This window comes from Neoarius graeffei, chromosome 24 (genome assembly GCF_027579695.1).
Source record: "Neoarius graeffei isolate fNeoGra1 chromosome 24, fNeoGra1.pri, whole genome shotgun sequence".
Taxonomy (NCBI): domain Eukaryota; kingdom Metazoa; phylum Chordata; class Actinopteri; order Siluriformes; family Ariidae; genus Neoarius; species Neoarius graeffei.
In genome coordinates this window covers 58,353,190-58,371,882 of record NC_083592.1, presented here as the reverse complement: position 1 = coordinate 58,371,882, position 18,693 = coordinate 58,353,190, and the positions used below count along the sequence as shown (strand labels likewise).

Genomic DNA, 18,693 nt, shown 5'->3' with positions numbered 1-18,693 from the left:
AATAAAAAAAGTCACAAATTTGGCATTATGTCTGGTTTGGAGAAATTTGGTTTTAAAATAAACAAAGACAAGGAAGAGAAGAAAAAGAAAACTCAATCAAGCTCATCAGTGGATTCAAAGAAACCGTATGAGGTGAAAAGGTAAAGAACTGTTATTCCCAGCTGGTATTCAGAGTTTCCTGGATTGAAGTTGGTCAAACCTGAGAATGAACCTGGGCCACCCAGCAAACTCTCCAAAGATGATCCCAATTTGGATGTTGAATCAGATGAGCCCAGAGCTCGGACCAGCCATTCAACTGATGCTGATAGGAATCATAATAATGACACTGCTGACCAAGGGAAACTGATGTGTTTGTGGCATATTCAAAGGAAAAAAGTATGTAATATTTGGGCAACCATGTTCTGAGTTCGGGCAACCAGATTTCTACAAATGGTTGCTCGAATGGGCAACCATGTCTCAAAGTTAACGTAGAGCCCTGAGGAGGCGTGTCAGGTCAAAGTGAAGGAGGTAAAGGAGGCGTGGTCTATGTGGCCATCAGTCCCAGTTAAGCTGGTCAAGGAGGTGTGGCTTCTGCATGTCAGTCTAAGTGAAAATGAAGGTGTGACCTGAATATGAGCCTCAGTAAAGGAGGCGTGGCCTGTCACCAAGCATGAAGGAGGCGTGGCCTCTGTGTTAGACCCAGTGAAGGAGGCATGGCCTGTGCGTTTCAATCCTAGTCATGAAGCTGAAAGAGGCGTGGCCTACGTGACCATCCATCACAATAAAGGAGGTGAAGAAGGCGTGACCGCTTAAGTCCAACTGAATGAGTTAAAGGAGGTGTGGCCTACGTTTGTCCCAGTTAAGAAAGCTAAGGAGGCGTGGCCTATGTCAAGTCCAGGTGAAGGTGGTGAAAGAGGTGTGGCCTACATGGCTATCAGTCCCAGTCAAGAGGCTGAAGGGGGCGTGGCCAACTACTCCTAAAATTAAAAACCCACCGAACTGCTGTAATAAAGCACTAAACGGTATGAAGTGAAAGTTTCCTGTGGCTAATCTCCGACAAGTCTGTGTTCATCTGTCTGATCAGAAACACAGTGGAGAGATAAAGGTGCTAATCTGCTCGCTGAGAGGAAAAGAGAAATAAACGCACAACGGATCTGTAATCAACTCTTCTGGGTAATTAACTGTGACGACGTGCTCAGACATTATGTGAGTCAACACTACGTTATTCTTTCACACAGATCACACAGCGCAGGATTAATCCGCTGCTTCCCCATGTACTTCCAGATCTTCACCTTCCTCATTAATCCCAAACCGAGCGCAAATTAAAAGAGTTACAGCAAAAACATACCTTTTTTGGTGGTGGTGAAATATTTCGAGTCGGTCATCTTGGATCCTAAGCCTCTGTTTTCCTGCACGGGAATGAAAGAAGCAGTCAGAAGGAGACACGATAAAGAACGAGTGAGAGCAGGAAACTCCAGAAGTGCGTGATCATGAAAAATAAAGGAAGCTCCTCGTCCTTATCCTGGTGACCATCAGCTCAGAGATCTCGAAACGGACAGAGAAATGCTGAAGGAAAAAAAAAAGATACTTCAGAAGCCCTTTTTCCCCTTATTCAGCTGAAATATCACACAGCCGCCTCATCCTCAACACCATCTCTCTTTCTCTGTCATTTCCTGTTATCCACATCCCAAATCCTCACCTTCAGAAGGCAGAGGTCTTCCAAAACAGCAAAAACACACTTAAAAAAACAGAAGGAAGTTAGATAACACACGCCTGCCTGACATCCTGCTCTGAAATGCTGCAATTACAGTTGGGATGATATGACCAAAAATATCATATCGCAATAATTCTGTAGAATACACATCACAATAATGAGGCTTGTAAACAAACAGCTAGCAAAAGAGTTTAAAAAAATAATAATTAAAAAGTGTGAACACAAATCATTTACTTCTGTAAATATAAAAAGCATCACAACAAAAGCTAAGTAAATAAATAGACAAATAAATGAAAAAAGCAAATAAAACTAATTCTGTTCAAATCTATGATCTCATCATTTAAAAGGTTTCAAATCTGAGTGGATTTTAATTGATATTTAAATTTTAAACAATTAAATACCTGTAACATCCCAGGAAAGTGTATGGTCAGATCAGCGATCACGATATTACATACAAATTGTTAGACACGCTCAGCCAGGATTAATAACAAGACATGACAGTTACACAAAGCTCGTTAGGTGGATCCATCATCATCATGACAACACAAAGCGACAGTTTTAGTGTTCACACTGAACAATACTGAAGTGCGTCAGAACACAGCTGTTTAAACACAAGCTCCTGTTCACACGGAAAACACCGGAGCGCCTCGGAGCACAGCGAGCAGACCACCAAACGTTTACATGACCCGTTTCTCACCGTACTGATTTCAACAGCTGCTCAAGCAGCGAGCAACACTGAGGACACAACTGTAACTCTGGGTGAGTGGGCGGGGCTAGCACCACTGCTCGATTCTGATTGGTTACATACACTATAACAAATCATACAACACGCAACACTGTGTGTGTTATATATACAATCTACGTGATCATTTTATTATTAATATTACATCATCGACATGTCAGCGCGTTTACAGCAGGGTTGTAACCATGGTAACCTCTCATTCATTCTCACTGAGGACAAATGCAACCTGGTTATTTGTTTAATTATTTTTCTTGGGACACGTGCAGCAGTTTAAATTTACTCGGTTTCAGGCACCAGTTTGTAGGCGGAGCTTATACTTGTACTTGACATAACTGTACATTTGCATCGAAAAATTCCTTCATCACTGTCACTCAATTGTGCAGTTCCACAACATGACGAATCAGGGAAGGACACATCACTAATGAGACCCAAACAGGAAGTGGGCATGGGTGTTTGTTTTATTTCCATGTTCTTCTGTCTGCACTAAAACACACCCTCAAACTAAAACGAGACCAGCGCTGTTCCTAAAAGTCTCCGAATCTCATGAACACCAGGCAGAATCCTAGCAAAGGCGATGCATTTTAAAACGTAAACGTATTAACATGGATGTACAATCAGACTGACATAATAAACGTGTGAGGCTCCTCCTCCAGCAGGCAGACCAGACTCCGGAGCACTCGGTGGAGAGAACAGAGAGTGATCAGATCACCAGAGATGATGTGTGAAGAAGGACGAAAAACAAAAAGAGGTGGTGTTGAACACTGAAAGCTCTCCTACACCTGCTCACGCCCAACTTCTCTCCAACATCAACTTCCTCCATTTACTTTCTACACTCACTTTCTCACACAGCTCAGGATAACGTCTCAAAGTCCAGGAGACTCGTCTTCATGGTGGTGAAGCTGCTCGAGAGATCGGTTACGGGGAGAAATTCAGGAAGCATTCTGTATTATTTATTAACGGAAACCTGATCTGTTCTGTGGGACGTCCATTAAACCAGGAAAGTTAAAATAAACCACAATGCTGACTGACTAACCTGACGCAGTTTTTCAGCTTACATGATTTTAGAACCTTCCCTTTAAATATATTATATATATAAAAATAAAATACAACACTCGCCCCAGACTTTAGACACTGCTGATAAGGAACAAGACGGAGTTTTATAATCTTTTCCACTGTTGAGGTCACGTTTCCTTTCAATTAGCCTGTAAAGTCCAACAGCTCATTAAAGTCTGTAATGACACACATTTACATTTTTAAACTTGTGCTTGTTTTTATTTTAGAAATAAAACTTACAATTACAATGATTCCAGAATTTTTTCCATCACTGAGTGATGGAATTATTTGTCCTGTACTTGATCTGGGGCAAAAAAAACAAAAACACCCCGCTGTTAATTAAAAGTTATTTATTTTGTTTGAGGTATTCTGGTTTCATGAAGCCAAAAATGTTCAGCTATTAAAAAAAAACAAAAACACTGTTTTGCATCACATCTGTGATTTGTTCATTTGTTACGAAGTTAAAAACCTGGCTGAACATCCTCCAAGTGCGGGAACTCCATCATTTCTGTACAACAAAATACTGTGGTATAAGAGGAATAAAACTCAGGAACGTGCTGCTGTAGGAAAATAATCAACTTCATGGTGGTAAGAGTAATTCCACTTCATCAGTATTTTATTATTCACACAACACGCTTTATATAGCATTTTACAATTTAAAAAAAAAGACACTATTTTAGATGTAGAATGTCTAACAAATGAAAAATGTAAGATATTTAATCCTGAAGGCCATCAGAAAGGCTTCAACCTCACTATTAACCATACTGCATACTTCCATACTACACAGTATAACTAAACGGCACAGTACCGTGTATTACTGTACTATTCTAACGCACTATGTAGTATGTTAGTATGCATTTGAGAACACAGCTTTACAATGAGACCATCTGACTAAATAATGCCAGTTTACCGAGTGTTTGTTTTTACACTAATAAGCATTATTAATTGATATAAAAGTGACGTATAATAAATTATTCTGGACAATTTATTCTTTTAAAAGCTAACTAGATCTCCGGGGACAAGTTTCTACACTGAGCTAGCATAAAAACACCACAGCATGCTAACTAGCTAGCTAACTTAGCTACGTTGGTAACGTCCCTAACCACGACCTAACACTAACTAGTTAGCTTTATTTTTAGCATTTACAGTGACATTTACATAAAAAATAACTAATAAATAAACGTCAGTTTGAAACGAGAGTAATAAACTCGGCTAATGCTAGCTCTTTAGCTCGCTCGCTAGCTAGCTAGCAGTCCTATTTAAATATGCAACAACTGGAATTCACGGAACATAAAAAAAAAACACAAATACAAACTATGTACACATATATATATATATATATATATATATATATATATATTTTTTTTTTTTTTTTTTTTTTTTAAATACTCACGCATAATTGACTTGCCCACTCCATTTTGTGTTCGCTAATTTGAATGAAGCTAACATAACTGCGATTATACACAGGCCACATCCCAAACGCCTTCCTAGTGCACTGAGTAGGGCACTCCATACAGCGCGGCCGCCATTACTCCATAGCCGAGGTAGTAGTGCTCTTGTATAGGGAACACGGCGCCATTTGAGATTCATAATACCAGCCACATCTCGACTGAAGCTAATGCGATTGACAGACATGACCTTGTTTAGCCGGAGATTTAGAGATATTTAAAGCGTTAATCCTGCGCATCCACACAGGCTCGAGAAGCCAAACGAAGACCTGATAAACCGAATTAAAAGCAGAAATAAGAGTTTAAAAAAGCAGAAGAGGAGAGCTTACCCGAAATGAAGTGTGTTCCAACTCGGCCCTTGTGTTCCTCCGACTCGACTCTAATCACGTGATTCCGATCCGACTGCGCAGTACACACACACACTGTTCACCACACAGACTGAACACAAACACAGCAAACTGGTATCATTTAATCAATAGCCTCATTGTAAAGCTGCGTTCTTCGATGCGTACTAACATACATCAGAGTAGTACAGTAACACACAGCACAGTGCTGCTCAGTTATACTGTTTAGTACAGAAGTATGTAGTGTGTTTAATGATTATTAGTGACGTTGAATCTATTGTAGAAGCCTTTCTACTGGCCTTCAGGATTAAATACTGGACATTTTTCAAACATTCTACAGCTAAAATAAAGTTTATTATTTATTTTTATTGCAAAATATTATATAAGGTGTAAAAAATGGGATATTGTTTAGTAAAACCCTAGTGATCTATCTCCACGAATAAGTCAAACTTTTAAATTGGTTCATTTAATGAAACCTTAGGAGTCGACTCTGATTTGGTTCTTTGAGCTGAACATTGGGAGTCGACTCTTTAATTTGGTTCTTTGAGCTGAACATTCGGAGTAGGCTCTTTGATTTGGTTCTTTGAGCTAAACATTGGGAGTCGACTCTTTGAGCCGACTCTTAGCTGAACATTCGGAGTAAGCTCTTTGATTTGGTTCTTTGAGCTGAACATTGGGAGTTGACTCTTTGAGCCGACTCTTAGCTGAACATTCGGAGTAGGCTCTTTGATTTGGTTCTTTGAGCTGAACATTGGGAGTCGACTCTTTGAGCCGACTCTTAGCTGAACATTCGGAGTAAGCTCTTTGATTTGGTTCTTTGAGCTGAACATTGGGAGTTGACTCTTTGAGCCGACTCTTAGCTGAACATTCGGAGTAGGCTCTTTGATTTGGTTCTTTGAGCTGAACATTGGGAGTCGACTCTTTGAGCCGACTCTTAGCTGAACATTCGGAGTAGGCTCTTTGATTTGGTTCTTTGAGATTAACATTGGGAGTCGACTCTGAGCCAGTTCTAAACTGAAAACTGGGAGTCGACTCTTTGATTTGTTTCTTTTGGCTGAACTTTGGGAGTCGATTTTTTGAGCTGACTCCCTTAAAGGATATGGATTTTTTTCTGGGTATAATTATGTATAAAGGACATAAGAAATGCCATCTAAATCACTGCAGGGCATCAAAAATGTGAAAATCATCACATTATTCAAGTTTTTTTATACATCAGCGTAAAACAAGGATTCGTTAATGAGCTAGGTGGTCACGTGACCTGTGACGTAACAAAAACTTTCCAAGGAGCCAGCGCTTGGGAATCTAATGTAAACAGGTTACCGAAATGGACACCATCGACAGTGACATTCCCGATGTTTCACAGAGATGTGAAGTTAGACCCTATCAATTCGAACCGATAGCTGGAAATTCACATGAACATGGATCTTGTCTTTACTCTGACGGGTCAGATGATTCTGAGAGTGAGAGTTCATTCAGCCCTCATGAAACTGAAAGCGGTCGGCTCGATAACACTTCCTGGTAAGTTAAAAACAATTCTGCTCAAAGGCTAATGATCTGTTGAAAGAAGTATTATTTTTGTATCATACATTGAAAGTTGGCGGCACGGTGGTGTAGTGGTTAGCGCTGTCGCCTCACAGCAAGAAGGTCCTGGGTTCGAGCCCCGGGGCCGGCGAGGGCCTTTCTGTGTGGAGTTTGCATGTTCTCCCCGTGTCCGCGTGGGTTTCCTCCGGGTGCTCCGGTTTCCCCCACAGTCCAAAGACATGCAGGTTAGGTTAACTGGTGACTCTAAATTGAGCGTAGGTGTGAATGTGAGTGTGAATGGTTGTCTGTGTCTATGTGTCAGCCCTGTGATGACCTGGCGACTTGTCCAGGGTGAACCCCGCCTTTCGCCCGTAGTCAGCTGGGATAGGCTCCAGCTTGCCTGCGACCCTGTAGAAGGATAAAGCGGCTAGAGATAATGAGATGAGATGAGACATTGAAAGTTCATCATAGATCGAGCTAAAGTCCGTTGCAAGCTAGTTTTTTTTTTTGCTGATATTTTTCGAGATTGATTGAGATACAATGCTTCCAGAGTCTGAGATGAAAACATTCAAAATGGCGAAACGAGTCAGAATTATGATAATCAATAATTGATACACCCAAAATTATAATACTAATCCTTACCTCGGCTTTCAGTCGCTTAGCGCAGAGGTCTTCAACAGGGGGGTCGCGAAATCGCACCGGATCACTCATATCAACAAAAGTATTCCTGCCCTGTCCCCTGGCCTCCGTGCAGGGATGCAAACAGCGCGCCTTTCGGCGGATGCCGCCTTTTTCACGGCTGAATCGCGCAGATCCGATTTTTTAAAAAAAATAGCGATATTAATTCATGAAACATGAAGTATAAGGATGAGAAAAAAACAGTTTAAATCGGGAAGCTGCGCAATTTGTGCAGCCTGGCGCAAATGTGCGCAGCTTCCCGATTTAAACTTTTTTTTTTTTCTCATCCTTATACTTCTTGTTTCATGTTTCATGAATTAATATCGCTCAGTACCTGAGTATTAATGTTGAAAGAATCCTCAGTGAAATGGTCCGAACACAGTTTGTGGGAAACAGTAGGTGCAAAGTTTTTTCAACAGGTGTTCTGTAAAGTTATCCTACCTCTTGGATTTATCCTACCAAGGCTACTGCGCATGCGCGAAGCCTACTGCGCATGCGCAGGTGAGCCCACACTTTCCTCAGCTTCGGGTCCTTGGGGAATGCAAAAAAACTGACTCCAGGGCATTTCCCATTGGAATTATTGCAACCATAAGCAGCACAATACACCATGATGTCCAATGTATGATGTCCAATGTACTTTAAAGACTATAAAAACAATTTTCTTGTCATCCACTTCTCCATTCATCTACCCGCTTGTGCTGTGCCCGAAAGTTTTTGTGACGTATGATCACGTGACAGCGGCTCTTCCGGTTGCAAAAAATGCATATCGGAAGTCGAGCAGAAATGCCATATAATCATCACGAATATAACGATTTTGCTGAATTTAATAGATGATTTTGTATTTGTTGATGCAATTAATTCATATTTTTAATGGAAAGAAACTGATATAGCGTGCTTTTATGTTTCATGTCCCATATCCTTTAACTGAACATTGGCAGGCGACTCTTTGAACTGAGCAGTGGGAATCGATTCATTATGAAATCTGGTGATTATTAAGTCCAAAGACACAGAGTCGTATGTGATGTGGAAAAAACATCAGCTTTATTAGAAGAACTTTATTAACAGTGTAAAGTTCTGCTCCTGCAATATTGCTCATCAATGCACAGATCATTCCACCACATCAGATTCCTGGGTAGCTTTAATCACCACAAAGAAAGAAGGAAACCTGCAGGAAGGATACAAACGGATAAATAAACTCGGATTCAGACGCACAGCTCTGGGTCGCAAGTTTGTAGAGAAGTCTGAGAGAATGTTGAGGGAGACGTGACCATATCAAACAAAGTTTAACGTGCTGAAAGTAAAGAAAGCTGTGCAGTTTGTATAACGCATTCAAAATTATTTCACAAAGAACCACACAAGAGAAAAAAAACACAATGACACAACAAATGAATTCGACTGTTGGCAATGAATAGGCTCTGAGTAACATACGGATTTCTCTACGAGGATAGGCTGTGTGTGTGTGTGTGTGTGTGTGTGTGAAGTGAGGAAAAGTGTGAGTGGAAGTGGGACGCCATATTCACTGCCATTTCTACTGTTTCTTTTTCTTGTGCCTCTGGGGGAACCCTTAAATGTATTGACAAGACCCATGAGCAGCAGAACCCTTTTAGGAATCTAAGAACCCTTAAAGAAATCTTGAAGAGTGTAGCAAGGTCAAATACGCTTCTAGCCATGTTCTAGATAATGAGAAACAAATAATGAGCAAATATGTAAAGGGTTCTTTAAGAGTTTCTGATAAGAAAACACTCTGCTGTAGGGTTCTACGGAGAACTTTTAAAAGGTTCCATCAGATTGACAACAGAACCCTTTAAAATGTAACACACACTACAGCATCATGCTGTTTAATAATAATTTAATGCGCAGTCCTTTTGGCAAAAAAAACATTGATGACACGTGAATTATCATCATCATCATAACCATCATTATCACCATCACCTTCATCACCACCATCATCACTATCAACATCTTCATCACCATCAGTTTCATCAACAGCATCATCACCATCATCACCATCAGTTTCATCAACAGCATCATCACTATCTTTATCACCACATCACCTTCTTCATCACCATAATCATCACCTTCATCACCATCATCACTATCTTAATCAAAACCCTCAGTGATCCTTTAAAATACTTAAAGCCCCAATCAGGAATCAGTCTGCATCTGTAACACACACACACACACACACACACACACACACACATACACACACTGTGTATAAAACAGAAAATCATAATATGTATTAAAGTCAATGATTTTGACTCTTTTGGCTTCCCACACACAGCTGCCCCCACTGCAGCCAATTTACGGTAATTAATCACTGAAGTGCTGAAAAACTTTAATTTCAAAGATTAATAAATATCACAGACGATTTATTTGTCGAAGTGACTATTTGACTGGCAAATTGTTCTGCAACTTTTAAAATGTTCAGCTTTAAAATGTTTTTAAATGTACCTACAATTTTTGTAATGATTAAAAAAGAAAAATACACTACACCTACATATTTAGATTGGTGGGTATTAAATTTGGAAGTACTGAATTTGTAAAGAATATCAGGATTTTTATTTTCCTGTTTGTTCACATAAAAATGTGCTAAAAAACAATGTCTAAAGGTGGCATAAAATAAAATGTATAAAATAATAAAATAAAATGTGATGATGGACAAACATCTAGATAGGAGTCCATCTCATATCTAAATAATAATAATAATAATAATAATAATAATTTCAGGTTCAGTTGTGTGTATCAGTTCAATCACAATGTTTTGGTTCCTGATTAAGGCTTTAAAGGACGGACGAATAAACCGTAAAAGCACGTAACAATAACACCACAACTCCAGCAGGAACACCACAAAACTCAGGTTAAACACCAGATTCATCCTTTTTTTACATTACACACGTGCCACTTCAACACAAAACACCTCAAAAACCTCACATACACACTTCCTTTACTCCAACACACACACACACACACACACACACACACTCATCCAGACATTTAGATCAGTCTCTCTTTTCTCTAAAACACTAAAGTCTTGTGTGGGTTGCTGACTCGGCCACCAGGCAGCGCCACACGGCTCCCAGTCCATCAAGTGATGATCCAGGACAGAGGGAACGCCCTCGAGAACCTTCCACATTTGTGTCCTCGTGCTGTTTGCTACATCAAAGCTCTTTTCATCCATCTTGTCTGGAACACACTGAGTCACATGATCAGGGGCGGAGTCTCATTTCAAGTGGTACCATAATGAGCCAAAATATATAGTGTGTGATTGTAATGTAGTGATTTTTAGTTAAGATGATTACAAAGACAGCAAGAAACGTACACACACACCCACCCACGCGCGCATGCACACACCCACGCACACACCCACGTGTGCGGTCTTTAAGGCAAGACGAGTCGTCAAGGCAACATTTCTCACAGCGATATTGCATAGCTGAGGCAAAAATAATAATAATAATAATAATAATATAAAAAAAATCGACCCCAACCTACATTTCAACATCATGAATATTTTAGTTATAAACTTAAACACCAGCAAATTCACGACACAAACCCACAACAATTAACACTGACACATATATTACACCATACCCTATTCTTCTTAAGAACATAAATACTTTAGATTTATATACACATTTTTTTAAAGATGTTTTTTGTAAGCGAGCGAGTCCAGCGTGCACGTCACAGACGGAACCTACAGCAACCGTGTGTACAGTTATAATCGAGTGTGCAGAAGTTTCTGGAAAAGAAGCCGGGAACAAGTGATCTAACAGATTCATCATACTGTATTTTACCGTATTTTCTGAACAATACGGCAACATTCTTATCTCCCGCTACAGAAATCACCAAATCGTAGCTGAACAGAAATTCTCTCCGGATGAAAGAAAAGTTCGATCTAGAACCTTAAGTTCAACCTTTTCATAAAAATGCAGCTGATGTTCAACTATAGTCTTAAAGTGCCATTCCACCATTGGATGTATTCTTTGGCATAAAATACAATATATTTTATGACAACATGACTAGACAGAGAAATCTTTCAGCTTCAAAATGATATATCAAACATAATTTTTTGACAACAACAAGTATATTAATTTTGCGACCAAAGTCACCTACCCTTTTAATTTCCGCGCGGTAGTGAAACGTGATGTCATCGGCAGGTTCCCCTTCTTGTGTACCACGTCACGTGTGACGTGGCACAGATTATCAGCAATGGCGGATAGAACGCGATTTCCACTTGGCGATTGCTGTGCCGATATTCACCATCGACCGTCTCCTTTGGGCATCACTTGCTATTTTCCTTCGCTTCTTTTCCGAAGCTGACAATCGCGTTCTATCCGCCATTGCTGATAATCTGTGCCACGTCACACGTGACGTGGTACACAAGAAGGGGAACCTGCCAATGACATCACGTTTCACTACCGCGCGGAAATTAAAAGGGTAGGTGACTTTGGTCGCAAAATTAATATACTTGTCGTTGTCAAAAAATTATGTTTGATATATCATTTTGAAGCTAAAAGATTTCTCTGTCTAGTCATGTTGTCATAAAATATATTGTATTTTATGCCAAAGAATCCATCCAATGGTGGAATGGCACTTTAAGAAAAAAACAGAGTTCCTTAAAGGTTCCTTTGACTTTTAATAGTTCTAGATGAAACTATTTCCATTGGACAAACTCTCTGAAAGGTTACCCTCCAAAAGACTTGTCTGTATGCCATGAATTTCAAGAACCGTTAAAGATCTTCAATCTGAATCCGTGAAGGAACCCTTGATTGTTCGGTGCTGATGCTTACAAAGGAGTTTCCCTTTCAGAAAACATTCTAGAAATCTGGAATATTGAACGTCTCTGCACCTCAGTATCGCTCTTTAAAATCCAGGGTTCCGTCTGATTATAGAACCATGACAGCTGGAGTCCTCTGGAGCCCAGAAGATCTTGACTCGAGTTCTTTATAGAAGCCTTAACATCACGAAGTGGAACACTTTCTAAAGGGCTTCAACTCAGAACCTTTTGTAAAAGGGTCTTTCTAGAACTTTGTGTCATCAGGCTCTACACATGGCCTTTAATGGTTTCCAAACATGTCCCCACACGCTGAGACAGATTTTTCTCAAAGATTTTTCAAGAAGTTGCAGGTTGCCACCAGTCCAGAAAATACGGTATTTAAAGAAACAGCCATGTGGCAGAAAATACAAATGTAGTCTGGGTTCCAGCCTTCCTACGTTCTACGCTGAGTCACTGAGTGGTTCGCACCAATGCGGTGGTTCAATAGGATCCAAACTCTCTTGACTGACAACTCCAAACTCCGCCTCCTTTAGTTAATATTTAAATACAGCAATATCCTCAGAGACGGATAGAAAATAAAACCCGAACCCAGTTTGTCCTTTTGGAAGTAACTTGTTGCGAAAGCAACACCAAATAAAACAAGCAAACATTATTTAAATGTCTTAATGACAGAATAGGATTTTAAAATACAATAAAATAAATACGATAAAAAAGCCATAATCCACTTTAGGTCCAGTCACAACAACAAAGTGAAAGTCGCATACGTCCAAGTGAGGACGCGATCCGATTGACAGACCACTCATAATGACGAGGACGTCATGGGAAACAAGAGCGCCGATTTCTCACTTTCATGAGACGCGTCGTCACTATTTTCCGCTCACTAAAATGACACATCGGGCTTCTGTCCTTGAGAACCCTGTGCACTGTAACCGGCTCTTTTGTCATCGTTCTCATTTCCTCCTTTCCATCTTCTTGAAATTTAGAGCATGCATTACCCAGAAAAGTTTCACAAGGAACAGAAAAAAAAAGTTGAGCTATACAAATATTCTCAGAAAATAAAAAAGAAGTTGCGTAACATGCGACTCTACATACATGCTTTGGTAAGGTGTTGGGTTTTTTTTTTTTGGAAGCCAAGTAGTCAGGAAAAAAGTGTCCAGGCTCAGGCTGTGAGAGATTCAGGACATGCTTCAACAAAAGCTCATGCCAACGGATGCCGTTCTTGTTTTAGAGCTTTAGCATCTTTCCAGACGAGAATCACAGCTTTCAGACTTTCTCCTGTCTCTATTTCGCATCCCGTCGATGTACAGGGAGGTGGAAAGATTGGGGAGAACGGGAAGCAAGTCACCCTCACCGTCAACATCCAGATCACATCCAAGCATCCTGGTCCAGGCTGGACTCTGTTGAGAATGAGCGTTCCCGGGACCCCACGCTGGCTGATCTCCGTTGGTGGTGGATGATGTCACCGAAGGCTTGGTGCAGATTTTTGCGGGCATGCGGTGACGGCGGGGGTGTCAGATTTCCAGATGCCTTTCGTTGCTGTAGCTCTCTGCAGCTGAGCGGCGTTGGGATGCGTGACGGACTGTTCTCGGGCCTGTTGTCCGTGCGAGGCCGTACCCGTGGCCGTAATTTGAGCTTGTATACAGAAGGTACCCTGTCTGCCTTCTTTTGCCCTCGTTTTGCCCTGAGGACCACGGTACCCTCTGCATCTCCGTTAGCCAGGGAGGATGGTGGGCTGCAGGACCCTTCAGAGAGCGGCTCGCTCAGGCTGAGACACATGGAAGAGCTCTCGCTGGAGGAGTCGTTGTAAGAGCAGTCTTCTGGTGGAGGCGGTGACGGGAATGAGTCTGGGAGTGGGAGGTCATTAGAGAGACCCTGGTCATAGGGTAGATCTGGGTCATGACCGTCCAAAGGGACATCACCTTCCAAACCAGCCCAATCCGCCTGAGCCTCCATGGGTACCACAGAGTTCGAGAAATCCCTGTGACCGCCATTTATTTGAGGACCAGAGTGGAGGTGATTAGAGTGGAGTCCTGGATCTCCTTCCTCTATGGAGCCTGAGATGGCAGGAAGTTTGCGGAAGCCTCCATTGGGAAGACCGGCTCGAGTCTGGCTGTGCAGCAAGGTTGGAGGATCCTCCAGAGCACAGCTTCGGGTGCCGCTAGTACGCTTTGTCTCACGCAAGTCAGGCAGGATTCCCACTTTTCCCCCCACGTTCAGAGAGGAGGATGAGGAGTTCGAGGATGAGTAGGCTGAATCTGCTACATTAGTGTCACCCGATGGCCTGAAACCCTGCTGAGAGACAGGAAGCTGCAGTGATGCTTCCTTTGTTTCAGCCACTCTGGTCTGACCCGTGTTGGCCAGAAACTCAGCCTCGAAGCTGCGATACAGCTCAAGCTCGCGTTTTGGATCCAGAGCAGGTAAGGAATGTAAGCTGAACCCAATCCCCATGTCATCCTGAGGGTTTGGCTGATTTTGGTGACCCCATCCTCTCTGATTCGGCCTCCCTGATGCCCGGGGTGACCGTGGCGGGTGGTGATGAAGTGATCTCTGTGTGGACCTGGGCGTCGAGTGTGGAGAGCGCCGACCTGGCTGTGAGATGGGGGGCAGCAACCGCCGATTCCCTACAGAGGGTGAGCGTGGGGCAGGAGGTCGCGGGGTCATTGTGCTCTTTTTCATAAGACTTCCAGTGACCCCTTTAACAGGCGAGTTTGAGGCTGATGAGGGCATCTGTCTCTTAGAGAAGCCTCCACTTAGCCTTGGGGAACCTGGAGGTGCCTGTTTAGATCTCGGGTCATCTTGGGCGTCTCTGTGGCGAGGGGAAGTGGGTCTGCCATCGCTTGCTCGCCCACGTTGTGGAGTTTTGCCCTGGCTGAGGGAGCGGGAAGTCTGGAGCCTTCGGGGCCCATCTGGCCCCAAGGATCGGCCCCTTTCGAAACGTGTGGTGCTGCCTTGGGGCGGGCATGGCTTCATTCTACTACCTGGGGAAGAGGGAGCATGTGCAGGGCGTTCTCTGGAGGTGCTGCGAGTTCGTGACTGAGGGGGGCAAAGAGCGGGCACCTGTCCGGCACCGCCCCCTGTCCGCTCAATCTCATGCTTGCCTTCTTTTCGGGTGACCAGGAAGACCACCTCTTCCCCATTACTGCGACGAGATCCTAAAGACAAACGTCCTCCTCCACCTCCTCCTGCTCCTCCGCCACCTTTAGAGGAGGCAGTTGAGGAGTCACTGTCTTGAGAGAGGCGGCGAGTCAAAGATGACAGTGCGTCCTTATTCCTGAAAGGGAGACGGAAAGAGAGAGAGAGAGAGAGAGAGAGAGCAAGAGATTAGTGGAAAGACTGAAGAGGCCTTTCTTTAATTGGGGTTCAAACATATCTCCCAAACAGATCTCCAGTTACGCTCGAGAGACCTTTAAAGAACAAAATCACTGTGTAGCTGTGAACTGCAACATTATTTGGGCAGCTGTCTTGAACAACTCAAGTTACTTTTTTTTTCTTTAGCGCAACTTGACATCTTTACCCCAACTAGTCCCCACTTTTCATGGTTTGTGAAGGTGTAGCAGAAAGATGGAAGTTAGGCAGATGATGCGCTCTACTTTGAACTTAATTTTTTCAAATGTCTGCGATTTTACATAATATTTTTATTATTTGAAGATCTTAGCAATGCCGTTTGTAACAAGAACATGAAGATTTAGATGTGTATTTACTTTCGGAAAATATTTGGACTGATAAGAGATCTGTTACTGAGGCACCGCAGGCACTGAAGATGCCTTGGCTGATCTCTTAAGGCCAATTTATGCTGACAACGCAGTCCTCGCAGATGGCGTCGCAGATGGCGTCTGCGTAGCCCCCCCACCTTCGCAGACGCTCTGTGCGCACCTCCCAAAATTTGTGACCACTGCAGAAGCCTCGCAGACAGCATCGCAGACAAGAGGGCTCTGATTGGTCCACTCTACATCCGCTGTACACGCACTTCCGCTTCCCTACTTTCCCGGTTTGGTTTGTTTTCACGACCGGCATTTTAAAAAACACGAGCGAAGATGGAGCAGCACGAAGAGCGGTTGATCGAGGAAGTGAGGAAGTACGTACATCTATACGACTCCAGTTCTAGTCATTATAAGTAACCGGAGGATAAACACTCCACTAACCACACCCACCAACTACTCCTAGCCATTTTGCGACTTCGCGCCCCCTTGCGTTGTGGCGGTGAATAACATCGCGCACGCCTATTACTCCCCGCTCAACGATAAATTACAACTGTCTGCAAAAATCTATCTGCGAAAGCCTTGTCGCAAGAGCATGCAGAGGCCCTTAGTAGTGACAGCAGGCTCCATCACTACTCCATCTCCGTGACACCAAAGGGATTGAGCTGAAAGTGCAATGCAAAGCATGCTGGGAATGGATTAGTGTGGATAGATTAACAAAACAAGGAAGAACAATAGGAGGATTACTGAGTGTATGGAAATCCAAGCGATCTTCCTGGAATGTCGTGTAGAATGGGACACGGTGACAAGTGACTGAATTTATGCGGAAGACAAAATGCTTTGATGTCCTTGCAAATAAAAAAAAAATGTTGTGGTGTGTTGTTATAAAGGAGTGTGAATCTCCTTTCAGACGATACGATATCTCACATCTCGATATATAAGATATATGATACAAAAACAATCCAGTTAAGCAAGCAACGATTCGCGATTCGATTCACTTCAATTCAAAACTGATATTTATCTGACGTGAATCGGTTCAGTACTGATATGATTCAGTTCAGTTAAATGTGAGTTTTCCACCACAGTAAAGTCTTCAGGACAGAAGCGTTTAAGATTTGTGGCAATGCATGACAAGCTGTACTGATTTTTTTGTATTTTAATTTGAAGAGACAGGAAAAAAAACAACCAGAGGCTGGTGACGGACCAACTGTTTACAGCTGCTTAATATAAACTAACTTCTTAAACATCAAATGTTACTATAAACTGATAAAAAAAGATTACTTTTCAATTATTGACTGCTGGAATGACTTTCTTTTTTTCCTTCACATCCCTGGATATCATACATTTGATGAGCACTTTGATGAGATTTGTGTTTTGTCACAGTTTTGTAAAATAAAACGTCACATATTTTAAAAATAAATCATGGATAATAAACACAAGATGAACTGTTTCTTTAAAAGAAAAATAATTTTAGTGTCATTTCAGGTGTATTATCTTGAACCACAGCTTTTTTTTTTTAAAAATGAAAAGCTGAAGTTTGTTTACAATTGAGGCATTTTTGGCCAAACAGAAGAAGGAAATCACGCGGGTGATATTTTACATTCCGGTCAGACCTGATTAAGCTTTTTGCTGATCTGCCTCGTCGTGTGTGTGTGATAAGGAAAGTGTTAACTTTCCTGAGGAAACTCCAGCCATGCTGGCTTGATCCCAGAACAAACCCTCCGCCCTTGCACTGAAACAATGCCGTAACGTTGACGTGACAAATAAATCATCTGACTGAAAACGCACCATTATCCTTATCTGCGAATGTCAAGGCTAATTCTGTAAGCGTTAATGAAGAGTAGTGTATAAACAACACACGGTGCGGTGAAAGAAAAACAATGTACTTTATTGTTATCTGCACTTTTAGGGTTTGATCAGTACACTGTTTAAGAGAGAAGGAACGACCTCAGACTGCTGGAGAGGAAGCTTTGAGGTGTAATACTACACTTCTGCCACATGGGGGCATCGCAGCAGGATGGCTGAGCCTGGGAATGTCATCTGGGATTAGTGAAATCAGTTTGCTGCAGTCTCTCTCTCTCTGTGTGTGTGTGTGTGTGTGTGTGTGTGTGTGTGTGTGTGTGTGTGTGTGTAAAAATACAGTGACAGGATAATTTTCTAATATTATTATTATTATTAGATGAAATTAAAGTATTATTAGATTATATTATACAGACAATTACTTTTACAATCAAATTCAAGCTAAAGTTTTAAATTAATCTCCAAGTATAATCAATTTATTTCACAAAATGTGGCCTATAAAGACTTATCTACACAATTTAAATACATACCAATTAATCATTCCAGTTCTTCTTGCAGTTAATTAGCTGAGCAATAATTAAGAATTGGCTTAATACCGTAAAAATACTAATAAAACTCGAAAAATCCTAATTTTGATATCAAATATAAATATATATGTATATATCTAAAGACAGCACTAAAAGTTGGCTTGAATTTAAATGAATATTAAAGGATATTAAATTTAGGCATAATTAATTGTTAATTAAAATGTAAGTTAAAATGTTTTGCTAAATGAGTATATGAAATCATATTATTATTATTATTATTTTTACTAAACTATAAAAATAGAGTTGAAATTAATTTTTTATTTTTAAAATAAAATATTTAATATCAATATTAAAACATTAACATTTGTTATTATTAATTTTGGATATTATAAGATTAAATAATTATTAAATC

At 41.3% G+C, this 18,693-nt stretch overlaps 2 protein-coding genes across 6 annotated transcripts in view; both read right to left on the bottom strand.

Annotated features, from left to right (window-relative positions):
* The window catches only part of ap1b1 (adaptor related protein complex 1 subunit beta 1), a 46,517-nt gene extending 41,149 nt beyond the window's left edge, over positions 1-5,368 (bottom strand). For 2 of the 3 annotated variants that reach the window (XM_060907545.1, XM_060907547.1), the window contains exons 1-2: positions 4,882-4,905; positions 1,328-1,388 (exon numbers count right to left, since the gene is read on the bottom strand). In XM_060907545.1, the coding sequence (XP_060763528.1) occupies positions 1,328-1,388; positions 4,882-4,905 (85 nt within the window). Of the gene's footprint in view, positions 1-1,327; positions 1,389-4,881; positions 4,906-5,265 lie in introns of those variants that run through there. The other variant, XM_060907548.1, reaches the window with a different exon arrangement.
* A 3,130-nt stretch (positions 5,369-8,498) lies between these two features.
* The window catches only part of gas2l1 (growth arrest-specific 2 like 1), a 50,913-nt gene continuing 40,718 nt past the window's right edge, over positions 8,499-18,693 (bottom strand). For 2 of the 3 annotated variants that reach the window (XM_060907543.1, XM_060907544.1), the window contains exon 6: positions 12,030-15,527. In XM_060907543.1, coding sequence (XP_060763526.1) covers positions 13,622-15,527 — 1,906 coding nt within the window. In that variant the 3' untranslated portion in view covers positions 12,030-13,621. Of the gene's footprint in view, positions 8,645-12,029; positions 15,528-18,693 lie in introns of those variants that run through there. The other variant, XR_009651460.1, reaches the window with a different exon arrangement.